This window comes from Abramis brama (assembly GCF_963993115.1).
Source record: "Abramis brama genome assembly, chromosome: 9".
NCBI lineage: Eukaryota > Metazoa > Chordata > Actinopteri > Cypriniformes > Leuciscidae > Abramis > Abramis brama.
In genome coordinates, this window is record NC_139971.1 from 28,156,372 (window position 1) to 28,178,444 (window position 22,073).

Below are 22,073 nucleotides of genomic sequence, written 5' to 3' on the forward strand. Positions count from 1 at the left end.
GCCCAAATTAATCTGTCAGTTCACTCAATCAGTAATGCATGAGAGGAGGCTATTTCAATTAATCAATATTTATGCTCTATTATATGACTAATAAAATCTGAATATAAATGAAAAATTCTAAGCGCGTTTGAGAATTAAACTCCCTCTCAATATGTTGCCTATATATCTGACATTTTGTGTTTATCTCCAAGGGATTCTGTTCAGTAGTATGGCAAATAATATTCACACAGGACATCTAAAAAAAATGTCTTACCCTTATGAAAAAATTTAAATCACAAAATATGAGCTTCAATGGGGTGCAATTAGAGACTTGCTTAATTTTCTTTAAAACAACAACAACTCATGTCACTTATTTAGTATACATTATCAACTGCATAGCAATGTCCTGAAAACTATTCAAAACACAATAGCAACTGCATAGTAACCCCCTAGCAACCAGCCAAAACACCTTGTATAGCACCCCCCTGAAAACCAATCAAAAATCTGTAGTAACTGCATAGTAACCCCCTAGCAACCAATCAGAACAATTTAGCAACTGCATAACAATGCCCTGGCAACAACCTACAGCATTAGAGATCCAAAAATATGTCAATCTATGCTCAAAAGAAACTAAGTTGGCAACCAAATTCAAAAGATCTCAAAATAAACTTTTTTATTTTCTTCCAAGACCAAATGATCCACATTCATTTTATAACTCTACACCCTTGAGAGTTAACTTGAGCCTATTTTATTCCTCTTGAAGTATTATAGACATTTTAAGATGATACTTTTAGATGAAACATAATTGAGAAATGCTGTACATCTATTGAGAAAGCGCAATAAAAACCTGTTTGACTTGCACATTCATTTCATCACTTTTTTTCGGTTATAACCATTTCCAGCATCTGTCTCACCTATTTGCAGTTTTGGATCAAAACAAACAGTTTAACGTTTCTTGCAGTTGCATGCTCCCACACGTTCCCAAGCAGCATCTGCAGCCTAAATATCTGAAATTATAAGGCACTCAATCATATGATCAGCCCGTCAGCAGCAACGCCACACACATAAATGCACTCTGATCAGCATGATAACACGAAATGAAGCCAAAGAATGTGCAGAGATTAACAGACATTATGTTCTGGGAAAATACCATTGTGGATAAATACAGCTGTGGCGTATCAGTGTGTGTGTTTGGTTGCATCAGATGTGATGTTTAGAGAATTCCAGTTTGGAATGAGACAAGGCCGAACAGCTCCAGAAGGCTCTTAAATTTTCCCTCTCTGATATCACAATGAGAAGGGAAGGATCCCAGAGCAGCACAACCCATTTACCTGCTCCACAGCTGGGAAACAAACTGATGGATTGTGGACCGAAGGGAGAAACACAGACTGAGAAGAATGGATGTGTGTCAGCCAGACCTGTGCTCTCTACAGAGTTTGAAGTGGAAGAGTCCACTCATCCGCAGCTGGAGGGGTGGAACGTTGCCATCAAACAGGAGAAAATGGTATTTCCCTCAAATTCAGGCCATGTCGGTTAAAAAGACGGAGGAAAACAGCAGGAAAGACTGCTGAACCTGGTCACACTGACACACACATTGAGACTCAATCTAAGAAAAAGGAAATTCCTCCCATGGTTCTCAGCACAACATCCCTTACAAAAAGTAGCCTAGTTGCATCTATTAGCTTTGTTATTGCTAACTAAAATTAGTTAACTGAAAAAAAGCTGAAATTAAATATATTAGATAAAAAACTTAAAATTAGAAAACTGAAATAAGGTTAAAGGGATAGTTCACCCAAATATGAAAATTCTGTCAGCATTTACTGCACCCTCAAATCCTGTTTCAAACAGTTTCATCAATTGTTTGGTTTCCGACATTCTTCAAAATAACTTATTTTTTGTTTAGCAGAAGAAAGAAACTCATACAGAGTAAATGAGACAGAGTTTTAATTTTTGGTCGAAATACTAAAATGACTAAAACTGCAAATAAAAATAAATTAAAACTAAAAAGAAATATTTAAAAATGACAAAAACGCATAACAAAATGACTAAAACCTAAACTGAAATTAAAATAAAAACTGAAAAATATAAAAATAAAAGCTAATTCAAAAATCTAATGAATACTATAATAGTTAATAAATAATGGTAAAATAACACTGACTCCTACTATGGATACACTGAATACTATGGTACTGAATGATTGCCATATTCATATAACATGGAATTTACATGGTACTTCCAATAATATGACAGTGATGGTATCAGATGGGAATATTATGGAACTTTTTTTTAACCATGGAAGTGAAATTTATGTACCATGGCATTTGTATGATAATTCAAGGAACCTCAAAAAATACAAAAGGAAGTACCATGTCCATAATTCCAATGGTTGTACCATGGCATTTTTAAATCTCAAAGTAATATAAATATTCCAGCACTATGGTAAATATCAATGGCATTGACATCTTATACTATCACTTAACCATGTATTTGTTTTGTTTTTTTGTAGTAAGCAACCACCCATCTAGCAATGTGATGGCGACCACTTTTAACACCCTAGCATCATGGTGGCTAGTTTTGCACAATCAAAAGTAAATATAAACTAGTTTGTTAGTGACGTTCTATTACCGGTCCCTTTTATTATCAATATATACTGTAAATCAAAATATCTGGGTCAGTAAAAGTAAGGACATTTACTCTGTCAGTTGTCTATAAATCAGAGCAGAATGTAAACCATTTACTACATGCTGAGCACTAAACTAACCTTGGGAGTCTTCTGTCTTTCTCACATTCACTCGTTCTCACACACCCTCTGAGAGACACACAATTAGCAGCTTAAATGGAACAAAAGCAGCTCTATGGATGTGTATTACGACGCAGGAGAGAAAGGATAATGCCTTCACAGAGCCTGACGGACTGTGCTGGGGTTTAAAAAGGAGAGAGAGAGAGAGAGAGAGAGAGAGAGAGAGAGAGAGAGAGAGAGGGATGGAGATATACTTGTTTTTCTGGCTTGTAGAATGAAAGGAAAAGGGGAGAGGAGGGTGAAGGGGTCTCCCAAGGAAATACCTGCCGGATCAAACACTGCTGCCTGCAAGAAAAGTGCATGGGTGTAGAGATGTGGAAAGAATGCATTAGGAAGCCCCTCCTCGTCTCCTGAATGTGCCTTAATGTTCATCATATTTACTAGCTATGCTAAAGCCATTATTGTCACAATGCGTGTGTGTGTGTGTTTGTGAGTGTGTCTGTGTGTGTTTGATTTTATAGACAATAACACCATAAATTACACTGCAGACACAGAGAACACCCTCTGGCCAAACTCAAAGGTCATTTTGGGTGGTCTCTGTGAGGTTACCTCATAGGTTATACAGGGCTGTTGTTTCTTTTTGTAATCTTGAGATTCAAGTGGTCAAATGATCGATGAAGAGGGTTAAAAGTCACTTGGCTTTTCATCTGCATGTACAGCTCTTAGGGAAGAATGTATACTTTTGAAGTATAGTTTACCTAAATATGAAGTATTTAAATATAAAATCAGAATGGATAGATAGATAGAGGCTCTGTTTCTGTAGGCTCTGTTACTATAGCAGCAGCCTGTCATACATACATACAACCCTGGAACACACAAACACTTTTGCTATCATTTATTCAGGTATGTCACAGCGAGATGGAAAACTTTGAGATTTGTCTGCTTCAGTTTGGTCTGTCCTGTTCACACAGTAGGAAGGTAGAAGAGAGACACAACCTGAATACTGATCTCTCTCGCTCACACACTCACATACAGATAGATGGAACCGTAGACTCCTTTGGAGAGCTGTTTTCATGACCGTGAGACAGTGGGTGACTCAAACCCATAGAAACCATCATAGCAACACTAATGCGCTTTATGGTGCACACAATGTCCTGAGAAATGAATTTAAACAGGATGACAAAACCTCTAGAGTTTTACATTTTGTGAGCAAAATGTGAGTAGTGCTTGTCCATGCAAAACTCACTAGGGTGTTGTGGATAGTTGCCAGGGTGTTGCTATGTAGTGCTATGTGGGTCAGATGAGCCCTTCCCCAAGTTTTTATGATATTCTGGTCTCTAGATATGGTTAATTCTCCCTTTCACCCATTTTACTGTCTGCAAGGCGAAATTCTCCGTCAGATTTAAGGTATCATTCATGTCTGTACAAACAAATGGTGCGAGACAAGTTACACGCGAAAGTACTTAGATTAAGTACTTAAGGTTTATTCAAATCACTATTCTCAGTATGAGCTTAAGAGTTTAATGATTAAATATTTTATATAAATAAATTAAATAAAACATTTTATAAAATAATAAAACATTTTATTTAGAATACCAATTAATATTTCTTTTATATATATATATAAAAAAAATACATGCCATTTAAAAAAATTATTTATTTAAAAAAAGTTGCCATTCATGTTTGTAATAGTGTGAGACAATTTACATGTGAAAAGTGTTCAACTATGAGCTAATATTGATACAGTTAAATATTTTGCATACAAATATAAATAAATAATTTTAATAAAAAATAATTTTTGCCATACTGAAAGTGACCAAGAACACACACACTAACATACACACAGGCACACTAGCCTGCTGTTCATACCTGATAGACGGCACGGACCAGGATGTCAGGAGCTCTGAGATGCGTATGCCTTAATCTTCTGAGGGCGGCTGAGGTCACATCCCATAATGCACTGTGCCTCACACACACACTCTCTCCCAGACTCATGAGCATCGCCTCCATGATGACAAACACACAGGTACACAGGTGTGTGGTCAAATAATCCCTTCTCAGCACAGGTGTGTGTGGGAGAACAGGTCCCCAGGTAATGTTGGTCTCCCTTTTGTGTTCTCCTCTTTCATTTTCTCATCTCTTCTTCCTTTAATCCTTAAAAATGCCCCATGGGAGACTGAGATTGTGACTTCTGTGTGACTCAAATCTCGTCTTGGAAATGAATTCGGTCTCACTGGTCTCTCTCTCTCCACTGCAGGACAAATTCCCAGAATAACAGCTCTTGGTTCGCCCAACACAAACATTCCCACATAGAAAGCACCATTGGTCCCTCTCTCCTTTTCTCAGTCGTTCTCTCTCCCTCTCCCCTACTTGTTTGTTTGTTTTAAAGCAACAGTCCCAGAGCAGGGCATTGAGGGGTTTTAAGCTCACACAATGCTCTGAGACGCCCATCTAGGGCAGAGTGAAGGACAGTTGTCCCTCCCTGCAAGACAGATCCTGCTCGGGTTCATCAACCCCGGGCCACTGAAGAGATACCCGATATGTGTGTCTCAGCTTTCCCAGTATGGTAGAGCAGCAGACAGAACAACTCATGGGAGTTGAAAACTCGTTTTTCCATAAATGGTTAGGATGACGTCCAGATTCCAAAGTTTTGGAGTGGGACATGTCATTTGTGCCAAAGTTCTCAAGGGACCATGTGCCCTATCCAGATCCAGTCACTAAACTACAGACTAACCGACAAACATTTACCCCTCCCACAACCCCAAAATAGTTCAAAAACTGTCCTGAACAATTCATACACTTTTTGACAGTGCTAGTTAGCAGAGCAGGCGCAAGTAGAGCACTGAAGAGGGGCGTCTAAAGTAATGAAAGAGGACAATGACGTAACGCGAAGTAGAGCTGCATTCTTTGTGGAGCAGGAAGTCCGTAGGTTCACAAGTTCGCCTGCCCATTCAGTCTTAATAGTTAATGGTAAACAAACCTGGCTTGCTGTCCTCGAAGGAGGCTCGAACCCGAGGCTTGGCTAAACACAGCTAAACTGACACAGTGACTGCTGTTTATATATGCTCTTAATGATGATTAACAGGACTGAACCTACATTTGGAACTACATTTAATGTGTCAATCAAAATGTGACTTTGCGAAACTGACAGTCCTAAAATATTGCTTTAGTAGGCCAAAATTAATGCTAGAAAGCATATGAACTTGGCAATTGTGATTGTGAAGTTGTCTATTCTATTTCATCATTAAAATCCATTTTCTCATTCATCTTGACTGAGGGGACTGGATAGTCCTGGTGAGGGGGCAGGATAGCCCGGGTGAGGGATCAGGATAGTCCTGGTGGGGGGGCAGAATAGTCCAAGTACGTGGGCAGGATAGTCCGAGTGAGGGCGCAGGATAGTTCGGATGAGGGGGAAGGATAGCCCAACTAAGTGGGCAGGATAATCCGGGTGAGGGGGAAGGATAGCCCAACTAAGTGGGCAGGATAGTCCGAGTGAGGGGGCAGGATAGTCCAGGTGAGGGGGCAGGATAGTTCGAGTAAGTGGACAGGATAGTCCAAGTGAGTGGGCAAGATAGTCCAAGTGAGGGGGCAGGATAGTCCGAGTGAGGGGGCAGGATAGTCCGAGTGAGGGGGCAGGATAGTCTGAGTGAGGGGGCAGGATAGTCCGAGTGAGGGGGCAGGATAGTCTGAGTGAGGGGACAGGATAGTCCAAGTGAGTGGGCAGGATAGTCCGAGTGAGGGGGCAGGATAGTCTGAGTGAGGGGGCAGGATAGTCCGAGTGAGGGGACAGGATAGTCCAAGTGAGTGGGCAGGATAGTCCGAGTGAGGGGGCAGGATAGTCCGAGTGAGGGGGCAGCATAGTCCAGGTGAGGGGGCAGGATAGTCCGAGTGAGGGGGCAGGATAGTCAGAGTGAGGGCGCAGGATAGTCCGAGTGAGGGGGCAGCATAGTCCAGGTGAGGGGGCAGGATAGTTCAAGTAAGTGGACAGGATAGTCCAAGTGAGTGGGCAGGATAGTCCGAGTGAGGGGGCAGGATAGTCCAAGTGAGGGGGCAGGATAGTCCGAGTGAGGGAGCAGGATAGTCCGAGTGAGGGGGCAGGATATTCCGGGTGAGGGGGCAAGATAGTCCGAGTGAGGGGGCAGGATAGTCCAAGTGAGGGGGCAGTATAGTCTGGGTGTGGGGGCTTCTTTCTCTTGCTTTTCGACTAACTCTTGCACTCCGACTAAACACCAGATACAGTGATTTACATTGCCTCTTATTTGAACACAGCACACATTTTTCTTTCTGTAATTGAACAGAAAGCCTTAGTCAATAGCGTAACAACAGCGTAAGCAAACCCTCTGATCTTGATTAAAATCGCCTCCTGTCTTAAAAGAGATTCATGGGATTTTCATATTGATGCTGGGGTGGCATATGATAAAACATGCACACATCAATATCTATGATGAAGAAAAACAATACCTGACTAGATAAAATTTGGAATAATGTTTAAAATTTAAATTTAAACATGACTGTTTTGTGATCCCTTATAAAGTTTTAACTTGGTAACCATAGTTTCAGCTAAAATACCACACAAAAATAATGTAACATAACTTGGTATTAGCCATTTTGAAAGAAAATATAGAAACCATGGTGATACACTGCAAGGATTTACAAGGCTACACAAAGACTAACTTAAACATTTCTGTGGTGCAGGGAGAGAAATGCACTTGTTTACAATAGTAAAATCATATGCGTACAGAGAGTGTAATGACACTGTGTGACACCAAACCTCATTCACTTAAAGTCACTGACAGCTGGAGTCTAATGAATGAGCACAGAAGCACATGCACTTCTATTTGTCTGCATGCTGCAGAAGTGGTACTGAGGGGTAAATACAGGCCTATAGAACCAGGACAGCAGGGTAAAGAATTACAATAACTCATTCATGCTACTTTCCTGCCATGCATATTGATTTGTGCAACCTGATGTGAAGAGTGATAGTACTACTGTAAAGCATAAATGTGAGAGTATTCATGAAGGTGCATGATGGGGAGAAAGAGAGAGAGAGAGAGAGAGACAGAGAGAGAGAGAGAGATAGAGAGAGAGAGAAACAGAATTCCTAAGAACCGTCTCAATAGCTTTGACTGAATGTTTAATGACCTGTTACAAAATGCAGATGTTTCTCCTTGAATTCTGTTCAATGTGAAAAAAAAAAACAAACAAAAAAAAACAGATCCTTTGAGAAAACACATGAATTTCAAATTAATTTGATGAAAATTATTGCGTTGGAGGTTTCTGTGTAAAATGATGTCAAATCTGTGTGTTTCTTCTGGGAAATGCTGCCAAAAAAAAAGCAAACCAAGATTAATGAAAATGAGCAGTGTTTGCCCAAACAAAAGTTACTGCATGACACTAGGGTGTTGCTATGTGGTCACTAGGAGAAGAAGGAGAAGAAATTTGGACAAAAAAAACAACAAAAAAAGATTTGTGTGATGTTGTGAAGGTTGCGCATGGAAGTAATGTGTTTTTTCTTTGAAGGAAATGAGGGCATAAAAAAACAAGTTGTCTAACAATAAAGCAGCATCCGTGAAACATGCAGCGTCCTTAGTTTCCTGCTGTGTTCAGAATTCATGTTCCTTAATTCGTGATTCTTTATGAGTCACCAGGTGCTTCTTTCTGAGGGGTAAGAGGTGAGAATGTCATTTAGACGTGTGAACGTGTGTGAGCGGCTATTGTGTGGAGGAAGAGGATCAAATATTTAAAAAGGTGGTAGTTCTCAAACTTGTGTGTGTGTGTGTGTGTGTGTGTGTGTGTCTGTGTGTATGCAGTCTATCTTCTGAAACCCAGGGAAATGCTGTGGTATTCAGTGATTTTACACAATGCTCATGCACAAGCACGGCACACACACACACACACACACACACACACACACACACACACACACACACACACACACACACACACACACACACACAAAGAACCTCTGGCATCTTCAGTACCATGTGACAGAAGTAAAAAAGAGAAATAGAGTTGTAAAAGGGAGAGAGAGAGGGGGAGAGAGACTTGCTGTCTCAGTGCACCAAAGCTGTTTGAAGTTTATGTGCACTTGCATATATGTATGTGAGAGTGCACGTGCGCGCGCTGACCTACTTCATTCTGCATATAGGCTAATAAGTGTTTGCTCCTGAATCTTTCTGTGAGCATAAATATTTATGAGGATTATAATATAATAGCGCAAACCCACGAGAGCGCAGAGGAGGCGGCCGCACACACACACGCGCTGAGCCGGTTGAATTAAGCCTGGTGTAACTCCAATCCAAGGCCACCAGCAGAAAGCACATGCATTTCCTCCCTAAATACCCAGGCGCACCATCACACCCCCCCAGAATGACATGAATAGTCTATTGAGTGAGAAAGATGAGTCAAAATGTATGTGTGGTTGTGTATAATGCTCTATGACAGGCCTGTTCCAGTGCATGTGAAATGATCCATTCTCTACTCTTATTTTTAGCACAAAGCTCTGTACTTGTTCATGTCTAAGGAACATTTGGGACATTTTGGGGGGTGATGCATCCTGTTTTGGGGGACGAATGTGACCCCAGCTGACCTTGGGACCATGCACTGGTGTTTCTGGGAACAGAACATGAGATTGAAATTGAATTGAAACCAGTCCAGTAGACGTCAAGTTCACATAGAGGTTGGAGTCATTTAAAAAAGCTTTATTTTCTCAGACATGAAAGAGATTGTGTGTGTGTGTGTGTGTGTGGCTGAGCTGCATTCCATTCTAACATATATTAGGTGATTCAAAGCATTCAGAACACACTTGAAATCTTCCACTGATATGAGAAAGTGTGTGTGTGTGTGTGTGTGTGTGTGTGTGTGTGTGTGTGTAAGGAGGAATTCATTTCTATTCCTCAGACTGCTCTAGGGCAGCTGATATTGCAGCATTCGCATGCTGAAGTCTGTGAGGGGTATATGTGTGCATGGGCATGTGTGTGTGTGTGTGTGTGTGTTAAGGGATGCTTTTTCCTCTGAAGATCAGTTTGAGCTTGAGGGGATGTCTAAATGGAGAGGAAGACAATAAAAATGATAGCGGCAGCTTGGTGTGTGCGTGCCTATGTCTGGATTTCTTGAGGGCGCAAGTGAAAAAGCTAGTACATGATGATGATTCGCCTGTTTTAAATGATCGATTTATCAACTAGATGTCATTAGTAAAAAATATTTGGATGTTTACTTAGATAGACTCATCAACTCTGCCAGAGGCCATAAATATGAAGGCACTGATGCTTTAATGTTGGCAACTCTACTGAGAAAAAAAACAACTTGTGTAAAGTCACAATTTAATATAAGTAGCATCACATTTTTGCTTGCATATTGTGACATGCATAAAAAAGTATTAAAGTAGAAAAAAAGTAGAAAGACTAGGTTTTATCCATTGGTTGTTGATTGAATGGATGACATTTTGATAAAATGAAAAAAAAAAAAAAAAACTCACAGTTTTAAGAAATGAAACATAATGGATTAATAATTAACAATAAGATCAGGTGAATTTCCACTTTGTCAACTTTAAATTATAAGCTGGTTTGCTGGTCTTACCTGATTTGAGCTGGTTTCTCAATCTGGCCAAGCTAGTCTACAGCGGAAAATCCCACAAAATCCTTCTAAAAACCAGTCAAAAGTACAGCCTGGCCAGGCTGGGAGACTAGCTAAGACCAGACAATAATCTTTGGCTGGTACAAAATTATTATTATTATCTTTTTCAGCAGGAAACAAAACTCACAGAGTGATAGTTTCTTTCAAATGTGCCATTAAACTTAAACTTGATCAGCAAGATTTTCTTCAAAGAGTTCATGCCATGACAGTATTTGACCAGAGGCAGTTAAAGGTAATTTCAAGTATGAAACATTTCAAAATTAAACAACACAACACATGAAATGAATGGCAATAGCTTGTAGCATTTGCGTTTGAGAACTTGCACAGAATCTGGTCTAAATCAATAAAGACAATACAACACACACACTTCTACACATTCTTGATTTCAGACATGGCACAAGTGCATTAGCAAAAGTAAATGTGCTACTTCTGAGCATTTTAAAGAACAGCTGACATTACACAAGCTCAAGCACATACTTGCATATTAATCCAGATTTTGTCTACATCATGCCTGACCTGCTTCCTAATGGGAGGCAACAGAACGGTTAAATTTAACAAGCCTCAATTAGCACTTTGCTTTAGCCGAGCAGCCGAGAGTTAGCACACTGCCCAGAGACAAACTCTATGGAGCACACAAAACAAGACCCAATTAAAGACACACACACACACACACACACACACACACACACACACACACACACACACACACACACACACACACACACAGAGAGAGAGAGAGGAGTGATTCCACTCAATGCAACAAAGGGTCTCCAAGGAGAACCCCGGCAGCCCACTAAACATGAACAGTTTTCCACAGCCAAACTGCTACTGTTGTTTCGCTAAGAGCACTGGATTGGAAATCTGGCTTCGAAAGCTGCAACTGGTCACACCATATCACAGCAGAAGAACATGCTGAGATAAATTTGTAACTCGACCTCAAAAAGAGGAAATGAGGAGGAGGAGAGGAAGGAAGTGGGAAGCTGAAAGGATAGGAAATAAAACAGAGGAGCATGAAAAGGTAAATGAATGATAGAATTATGTGGGTAAGAGAGTAGGGCAGATGAAGGAGGTGTGAAGAGAGATGAGTGGAGGGTAAGAGGGCAAAAGAGAGAAAGCTAGGGCTTCTTTCATTGTCTCAGAGTAATGAAGCAGAGCATATTTTTCTGTTACAAATGTCCAGCAAACGTAAAAAACTTTACTCTTATGGAAAGCCCTCCAGCTACATGATTACTGTGAAGAAACATCACACATTCACAAACACACACACGTATTCAATTCAAATTACTCTATTAAGTTATTAGGAGTCTAATCATTGTGTTTTGAAGAGTGAACCCCACCTAGAACATGTACAGGTGATATTTTACCCTGAAACCATAAGAATAAGAAACTAATATCTGGCTTAAAGAAAATGAGGACTGTTTATAGACCATTACGGTTTTTGAATTGTGACATTATTTTCATGACACTTAAATGCATTTCCCCTTCAATTCTTATTAATGTAATGCAAAAATATATTTCATTACATATTATAATTGATCATTTTAATATTTTATATTTTTTTATTTATAATTCTATTTATTTATATTTACACTATTCACTGTTCAAAGTTTTGGGGTCAGTAAGATTTTCTTTAATGAAATGAATACATTTATAAATAGATCAAAACTGACAGTAAAGACATATGTCTTCAAAGACATAATGTTACAAAAGGTTTTTGTTTCAAATAAATGCTGTTCTTTTGAACTTTCTATACATCAAAGTATCCTGAAAAAAATGCATCACAGTTTCCACAAAAATAATAAGCAGCACAACTGATCAGAGATTTCTGCCAAAAATATTTTTTAAAAATCTCAAACTTTTGAACTGTAGAGTATACAGTATATATATATATATATATATATATATATATATCACAAAATTGTTTTTGTATAAAAATTTAATAAACGTATTTATACATAAAAGTAATATTTGTTGCACTGCTTTTAATACTTCTAATAATAATAGTAATAAATCATTTCATAAGGTTCATTTCAACCAAGTCTCTGGATCCCTGAAAGTATTTTATATAATTGTATTTCATCAGGTAGTAATGAGAATTTGGGAGAAAATGTGCATTCAAGATCATGAAAATAATTGTAAAATAATAATAATATAATAGCTTTTTTTTTCTCTGTTTGATTTTAGAGTAAACGTGGACATGTTTTTGTGAGATTCAAAACAACTTGTTCTCTCTGACAAAGTCTGTCTCACTCTGTGATTATCCTGTGGTGTATGTCTGCTGTCTGTGGGAGCTGTAAGTCAAAATCACTCAAACAGATGAAAATGAGAGATGGCAGAGCATAAAAACAAAAGAAAAGGGGAAGGGAAAAAAACAATGAGGGGAAGGAGGGGAGTTTGAGAAGCCCGTTAATCAGAGAAGGAGAATGAAGCCCTTGTTCCTTTGATTAAATCGCTTTGTCTGCTAATACCAATGGTTATGCCTTATCAACCGCTGCCGTTCCCCCAAAAAACCTGCAATCCTCACAGGAAATCCCTAAATTACAACCGTGTTTCAAAAGAGCCAATCAACGCAACCCAGTGAGACAGACACACAACACACCACATCCCTTTATTGAGACCAGCGCTGCCTCTTAAAGGCACTGAACAGCCCGAAGACACGTTCTAATGAAAACACAAGGCATGGACTTCCATCGTGTTTCATTAGTCTAAAAGTGAACAGATTTTGGATGATTGGCAGCTTCATATAATTCAACTCATCAGTCAGGACAGATTTTGGTTGAATGAACCATGCTTCTTCGGTGGTCCTCTGATTGACAGCTCTGATGGTTAAACAGGATGGTAGGCATCTGCACCCTGGTTATGACCCATATGGACATACGATGGATTAAACATGCCTTCTTGAAACAGACAGCTGGAGAACTGTGAGAGAAAATGGGAGAGTGGGCAATAAATTGTGAGATGGAATTCTGCAGATGGAGATATATATATATAACAGTGGGGGAAATAATTATTTGATCCCCTACTGATTTTGTACGTTCGCCCACTTACAAAGAAATTAAAGGGTCTATAATTTTTATGGTAGGTTCAAAATATCAACCAAAAAAATCCAGAAAAAAACACATTATATTAAGGTTATAAATTGATTTGCATTTCAGTAAGTGAAATGCAAATCAATCCCCAAGCAAAACATGCCTTAGTACTTGGTGGAGAAACCTTTGTTGGCAAGCACAGAGGCAAGACGTTTCTTGTAGTTGGTCACCAGGTTTGCACACATCTCAGGAGGGATTTTGGTCCACTCCTCTTTACAGATACTCTCTAAATCCTTAAGGTTTCTTGGCTGTCGCTTGGCAACTCAAAGTTTCAGCTCCCTCCACAGATTTTCTATAGGATTAAGGTCTGGAGACTGGCTAGGCCACTGCAAGACCTTAATGTGCTTCTTGAGTCACTCCTTTGTTGCCTTGGCGGTATGTTTTGGGTCATTGTCATGATGGAAGACCGATCTTCAGTGTTCTGGCTGAAGGAAAGAGGTTCTCGTACAAGATTTTACAGTACATACCCCTGTCCATCAGCCCCTTGGATACAGTGAAGTCGTCCTGTACCCTTAGCAGAGAAACAGCCCCAGAGCATAATGTTTCCACCTCCGTGCTTGACTGTAGGGATGGTGTTCTAGGGGTCATAGTCAGCATTTCTCTTCCTCCAAACACGACGAGTTGAGTTGATGGCATAGAGCTCAATTTTGGTCTCATCTGACCACAGCACTTCCTCCCAAGCCTTCTCTGAATCATTAGATGTTCATTGGCAAACTTCAGACGGGCTTCTATGTGCGCCTTCTTGAGCAGGGGGACCTCACGGGTGCTGCAGGATTTCAATCCATTGTGGCGTAGTGTGTTACCAATGGTTTGCTTGGTGACTATGGTCCCAACTGCCTTGAGATCATTAACAAGCTCCTCCCGTGTAGTTCTGGGGTGATCCCTCACCTTTCTCATGATTATCCTTACCCCATGAGGCAAGATCTTGCATGGAGTTACAGACCGAGGGCAATTGATTTTTCATTTTATATTTCTTCCATTTCTGAATAATCACACCAACAAAAGTCTCCTCACCAAGCTTCTTGCTGACACTCTTGTAGCCCATTCCAGCCTTGTGCAGGTCTACAATCTGGTCCCTGACGTTTGACAGCTTTTTCGTATTGGCCATTGTAGTGGAGAGGTTGGAATGGAAGATACAGATTCTGTGGACAGGTGTCCACTGACATTAGGAGTACTTTCTTAAAGTGACAGGACTAATCTGTGTTCTACATGGGCACATAACCAATCTGTGGGAGGCAGAATTCTTGCTGGTTGGTAGGGGATCAAATACTTATTTCACTTGATCAAATGCTGATCAATTTACAACCTTTATGTAATGTGTTTTTCTGGATTTTTTGGTTGATATTCTGTCTCTAGCCATTAAAATAAACTTACCATAAATATTATAGACCCTTCATTTCTTTGTAAGTGGGCGAACTTACAAAATCAGCAGGGGATCAAATAATATATATATATGTCCCACAGGTATCTAATGTAACATGTTTCTATCAGCAGGACTTCAGATTAAGTTGGCAATCTCTTTTGTTAACTTATCTCAGCAGGTAAAGTAGTATCTCAGATGGTAGTATGTTCCTCTCCTCCAGCTGGTCAGGACCAAAACTAAGAAGCTTTAGTCTTAACTACTGTATCCATTCTGGCACGTGCTTGCACACGCATTCAATGGAGAGGAGCCTTTAAAAACGGCTATCAAGAGAATCTCACATTAGTCACGGTACAGTTTGTGGAGTGCACTAACGGCATTCATGTTAGATTAATTAAGTGGATGGATTCTGCAGCCTGCCGGCTCAGCATTGCTGACGGTGGAAACAAGAGTTTTGTAAAGCTCCTTTCACTGTAATGAAGAATCACACACACAGATTCACATTCTCTCTCACAGCGTTGGATATTATGGAGAATGTTCAGTATTTCGAGTCAGTTTTTGCATGTGAGTTTGCATGTAGAGCTAAGTGTCTCCACTAAAACTCCCGGCAGCCGCAGGCCACCGAGAATGACAGAGTGAACGAGAAAGACAGCGAAGAGGAGGAGAACTCTGCAGGGATGCAGTAAAAGTAACGTGCGTGAGGAAATCCTCTAATCAATAATTCAAACTGCTATAATTATACACATCTGTCTCATCGTCTCATCGCAAAAAGAGAGAAAGATAGAAAGAGAGTGAGTACTACGGCACTGTAAAATATTAAACATTTCTTGCAATTTTAGTGCGGGACTGGAATCAAATTAGTACACAACACAATAAAAGCCATGTAAAAGCCATGAATGTAGGCCACTTCACAAAGAGATGTACATGTTCTTTTTATGTCATGTGAAGATTTTAGATTTGATTGAATTAATATATATTTGAATTATTAATCATAAATATAATTAAATAATATCAACAATTTATTATTAATTATGCATGTTAATATTTTCATAATTAGACACATTTGTCTATCTGTTATAAATAATATCAATACTATTTAGAACTATAATGACTTTATTATATAACGGCCACTTGATCTGCCTGACACGGTACTGTAGGCTTGATATCATCATGCTAATTTGCATTTGTGATAGTTTTTGTATCTCTTAGTTTTTGGTGAGATTATTTAATTATTAGTTCTTTTGATGGCCCAAAATGTCCACCCACACACATATGTATAGAGAAATGTAGGCTACACACCCACACACAGAAAGAAAGCAAAACCATGTGTGAACAGTCACATACTGATCATTGCACCATCGCACATCTGTATGAACAGAACTTTTACCTTGCGGCTGATCGAGTAAATGACAGTCACGTGAAGTGTAGTGTATGAGTGTTTTGTCTGCTAACATGATTCACATAACTGGGCAGGCTGCTACGTGTTTTGGGATAATCATGGTGATTAGTGGATGCCTGTTATCTTCAGTGAACAAACACTATTATGCAACACTTTTGACTGTCATTCGAACTATAGACCTCAGAAAGCCATAGCGATGATAGTGTCCCTCATGAGAGCCAACTGAAGCATTAAACCAACACAATTCCCAGAGAATTACACAGAGATTTCGTGCAAAGGATTCATGCAGGTGCACGTCCATTATGTCAAGGCATAAACAGCTAATCATCTCAATTTTCGCCTCAGCTGCACAAACTAACACACAAGTGACAGTCCTTGATAACCTTGAGCCAGCAGCATTCAGAAACACACAAGTGCAAGTGCACACACAAGGATCATCTCACGTCTTACCCTCTCCTCGCTATTTCGCCTCAGCGTCCCCACCGGCAGCTTGAGCAGGAGCCTGCGGGTCCTACCGGGCGTTACAGCCGCCTGGACCACCATGGTGTGTGTGTGAGCGTCTGGTCCGCGAGCGTTCGGCGTCTGCTGTCCCGCCACAGACAGACGGGTTGTTCCTCTCTCTCGCTCCGTCTCCACGGCTCCCTCCCTCCAATTTTCTAGCCTGTCTTTCCTTTCTCCCCCCTTTAAATGTGCCCGTGCCTTCTTTGTTGTGGTTTCTTGAACTCTTTCTGTTCGTTTTGCCTGTGTCTTTCAGCAGTGGGTGTCCTCAGTATGGTCTTTAGCCCATACTGTGGCAGCTTTCATACTGCCTTCTTACAAGAAGCGTGTGTGAGTGAGAGAGAGAGCAGAAGGGAGGGAGGTTGTTGTCTCTCTCTCTCTCTCTCTCTCTCTCTCTCTCTCTCTCTCTGGAAGTAGTCGTGGAATGGCGTGTGTTCTAGATACGTCAGCCTCGCTTCCTCCAGTCAAACTCAATCCAGGTCACTGGATTAATATGAGTATTATCACATACACACACAGTAGGTCACGTGACACTATGCAAGAATGAACATGTGTGTTTATATAGCAAAGTTCATGCTGTTTTGTATATGTCACTGTTCATGACGAGGGATAAAGTGTGTGTGAGAGTGTTGTTAAATATCCATTCTCCTGCTCAAACAGAATATCTGATGTTTTGCCATCTGCTGTTCAGATTAGCTGTAAATCCCATGGCTGCTTTCACCAGACAGACTACACACACACACACACACACACATATATATATATATATATATAAAGGGAAAATACCCTCAAGCTGCCAACAAGATTACACACTAGGGATCGCTGCATGTGTGTGTAGGACATTATCGCCTTTATGTCCTAACAGGGACCACGTCTTGTTAAAAACAGCACTAAACGCCTGTCCGTCCTTCTCTGCTCTTCAGAACTAAATGAAGCAAGCAGACAGCTAGTATTAAGTAGGTTTTTTAGGGAGATGTCTGTCTGGAAAATGCACTGGAAAGATTTGACGTATCGTCATATTTACAATAGAGTTTAAGAACAATCCTGTAATGCTCAAGAAACAATCGGAATCAATCTTGGTTTGAAACCTCCAGTGAGTTGCATGCCTCCTTGCCTATATATCATTTTAAAGGGATAATTGAACCAAAAATGTAAAGTCTACTTTCATGTGTTCACCCTCATGTATTCACCCTCATGTTGTTCCAAACCTGTATGATTTACTTACAAATTTGAACAATATTTCTTCTGTTTTTGTCCTTAGAATTGAAGTCAATGGGGTCCAAAATAACACTGGACCCCACTTACTTTCATTGTATGGACATTTTCAAAATATCTGGACTCACATAAGGGTGAGTAAATGATGAATGATTATTTTGGGGTGAACAGAATTGGACAGAATTTTAATTTTAGGGTGAACTATTCTGATGGACTATTCCTCCTGTCACAAAGGATGTTCCAAAAGGTAGGCAGTGACGATATTCTGCCTTCTAAGATTGTTTTGACCATTTTCTAATGCAGCACTGCATAGGTCCCTTGTGGTCAAGGCAATCCCAGAATGCATTGTGATGAATTTAATAAAAGTTCAGATAAATATCAAATACAAAAACACATCTCATTAAATTATAAAAAACATGCAAATGTCATCATAAAGGGTAGGCTCTTTTGACTTGTGCCAGTAAGCAACACACAGAACACCCTAGCAACCACATAGTAACACACGAAAAAAACACTCTGAGCCCTGGGATGATTCTAAGGGCCCTAGTCAGAAAGGTGACCCGTTCGGCACTATTGGGGGGCCCGCTCACCCCCTCCCTCTCTCTTTAATTATTCAGAGAGAGAGAGGGACAGAGAGTGAGAGAGGAGCTTTCCTTCTAATTCCCGCTCAGCATCATTCATTCAGTAGCTGCTCTAGATTAGGAATATTAAAAACCGTTTCTATTTTTACCATACTGCTAAGTCACCGAGGGTACTTTGGACGGCTCTTTGCACACTTGCCTTATATTATGGATATAGAGGAACAGTTCTTTATAGCTAAATTATGCCTTTGTGGTAAACCAAGATGGGGAACAGGGGAACTGATCAAATTTGTCACAACGTGTGAGCTGGTTCCCTCCCCACTCACACACTATAAACCAAGCTATTACTTCCTGTGTAACCGTGACATTCTTAATACAACCCGAGAGTGGATAAAACGCCCGGGGGTACGGGTACTAACTCACAAACATACCGTATATATACACCTGCCTGAGCAGTTTCTCCGATACAGCAGGCCATTTTAGCAAATAGGTGAACATGTCACCATTCAAATGAACCTGTCATAGTCTTACTGTTTGGCTAAGTCAATTTATCCAATATAATAACACAAATAAAATCTCTAAACGCCCTCAATAACACAAAAGAGTGTGTATGGCAGGGGATGGGGGAGGCTGCTCGAGTCTTGCTGAGATGTTCTAATGGAGTTCTGGAGCTCTGCCTCTGTTCTGGGACTGCAGGGGATCTTCCAGACCCTGTTTACACAGCACCCTGTAATCTTAGCCCATGGCACTGTGTGTGTGTGTGTGTGTGTGTGTCTCAGATGGCGTCCATTGCAGTCTGTGTGGCTGTTATCCAGAGCCAGTTTTCATAAATTTCCATAATTAAAACCCTCCCCACACACACACAAACAAAACAAAAATCTATCCACACCAACGCTCTTCTCAGAGGTTTGAACTCGGTATAAGACCTACTTTGGTGCGAACGGAAGCCAATTGGATGGAGAAGGAGAAGGAAAGGGTTTTGAAATACTTAACGTGGGAAAGGGTGAGGCTGCGAACAGTGAAACAAGAAAGAGGGAAAACACAAGCGCCGAGAGCAAGGGTTTGTTGGCCATGTTGGAATAATTCACTTCAGTGAAGCAAATTGATAACGCTCCTGGGGTTATTGAGTCTATAAATTATCAACAGCCACTTTAATTTTCCTCATTAAAATAAAGCACATATCTGTTATCAAGTGCTGCAGATGGTTTTTGGAAATACTGATTTGTTTCGGAAGAGAATATTCAAAGGATATTCAAATATTCACTATAGAAAACATAGACTTAAATGAGCCGTATTCTATGATTTTATAGCATTTTAGTGTTGTTGTTTTTTTCCTGTCTTTTTTTCTTCAATCTCAGTAAAGGTATTCGGCTAAAAAACTATTTCAGCACCCAAAGTCATAATTTAGTTTAATATGATCTTTTCAGTTCACCTTCTATTGAAAACAGTCTCTACTTCAGAGTAAAAAATAAAACACGTAATTGTGACAGTTTAAAATAAGAAAAAATATTTTGAGAGATTTTGAGGAAGAAGGCAGTTATGAGAAATAAAGTACAGGGTGGGCCATTTATATGGATACACCGTAATAACATGGGAATGGTTGGTGATATTAAAGTCCTGTTTGTGGCACATTAGTATATGTGAGGGGGCAAACTCCTCAAGATGGGTGGTGTGTACTAATATATACTAATGTGCCACAAACAGGACTTTAATATCACCAACCATTCCCATGTTATTACGGTGTATCCATATAAATGGCCCACCCTGTATAAAGTCATAGTGTAAGATACAAAGTTACAATTAAAGAAAATAAAGTTGCGTTTATGAGATATAAAAGTTGAAATTATGGAAAATATACTTGCAATTGTGCAATACAAATTTATATTATAAGATATAAAGTAAAAATTGTAAGATTTATGAAAAATTAAGTCTCAATTGTAAGATAAATTGATTTAAATATCAAAGTGACAGAAACATCATTGCGAGACAATACATGGGATGATGGGAGTCGCCCCCTTCACCAGTACATGCACTGAAAAACGTCTTACATAAGGCATGACGAGGGCACACAAGTATCTACGAAAGATCTATTCAAATACCAAATAAACCGCAACAGTGAGAGTCCGGTCCGACTGTTTTGTCCCTGGTGGAAAGTTTGAATACTGGGTGCCATTGCTTTGTGAGCTGGAAACATGAAAGAAAGAACCTGCAGTTTCTTCAGGCTGAAACATTGGGACAATGCTGTGTGTGTGAGGTGCATTTACAATAGAAGTCACTGAATACATCACAACACTGCAGCGCTGCCAAACGCACGAGCCAAAGCCAAACAAACATACACAATGGGCTTTATCGCTCATTCTTTATAATGGCCGGTTTCACCCTGTCCTCTGGTTGGATGTTGTTACTGTTGGGAGACTCACATACACACTGTGCAGTTGTGTGTGTGATGGAGGGCCAATAAAATGGAGTCATGGCCAGCTATGCCCTTTACACCACCCCATTGTTCCCATGGTGACAAGCGACAAACTACTGGCCATGCCCTCTGCCATTTGGAAAAAATAAAACACACACAAAAAAAGGACATTGTAACGCTCTGGCTGTAATGAGAACAAAAAGACGAAGGAGATCAACAAAATCTCTTTAATAAATCCAAAAAGGTAACAAAGAACACGCAGGAGATCACAGGAATAAGCTTAGCACAAACGAGACCGAACACTGAACAAAGGGAACTAAGGCCTTAAATACAAAGGGAGACTACAGATAAATATAAATATATCAAAGTATAAAAGAATAAAAATATCAAAGGAACTGGGAACAGGTGAGTAACTAATTAGAAACTATGACAACAGATGGAGTAAACTATGGAAACTAACAAGGAACTAGAACACGGGCAAATGGTAACAGGGGAAACCAAACTAAAACAATTAGAACTAAACATAACCCTAACAGATCCAAGCAAGGAAAGGGAAAACATTTATAATGTTACAAAAGTTTTCCATTTTAGATAAATGCTATTCTTATATATATTAAATATATCTTCATATATATTAAATCAGAAAATGGTTATTTTAAATGGTTAAAATATTTCACAAAATTGCTGTTTTTACTTTATTTTTGATCAAATAAATGCTGCCTAGGTTAGCACAAAACACCCCTACTTTTGAACGGAGAGTATATCATAAGGTAGAAACTCAAGAGCATTTACCTCAAATTCTTATTTACTTCAAAGTCCAATTACATCACACCCTTATATAAAAGGCTTCCGACAGCATACATCTCTGGGAAAATAACCTTCATTATTTGCTCCTAAAAGATCTGACGACAGAACTTCACACGTCACCAAAACCAGTTTTTAATGTGACTGTTCACAGAAATCAAACTTTTTTTCTGGAACAAAATTAATCTTTTCCAAAAATAACATCAGAGGAATTGTTGAAATATCTTACGTCAGGAGATTAAAATAAAGGGATTATAAACCGGTTGGGTAAAAATAATCAGAGCTTTGTTCTCAGACTTCCTGAAGGCACTGTAGGCTCTTGATGAGAGACATATGCTGTTCAGCTCACAGAGACTACAC

General features: G+C 39.6%; 1 protein-coding gene across 12 annotated transcripts in view; it reads right to left on the minus strand.

Moving 5' to 3' along the window:
• The window catches only part of frmd4a (FERM domain containing 4A), a 158,533-nt gene that overhangs the window by 64,819 nt on the left and 71,641 nt on the right, over positions 1-22,073 (minus strand). For 3 of the 12 annotated variants that reach the window (XM_084124342.1, XM_084124335.1, XM_084124343.1), the window contains exon 1: positions 4,589-4,863. The exons of 5 other annotated variants lie outside the window; for them this stretch is intronic. In XM_084124342.1, the coding sequence (XP_083980468.1) occupies positions 4,589-4,729 (141 nt within the window). In that variant the 5' untranslated portion in view covers positions 4,730-4,863. Of the gene's footprint in view, positions 1-4,588; positions 4,865-16,652; positions 17,173-22,073 lie in introns of those variants that run through there. 4 more of the 12 variants (XM_084124345.1, XM_084124347.1, XM_084124340.1 and 1 more) reach the window with 4 other exon arrangements.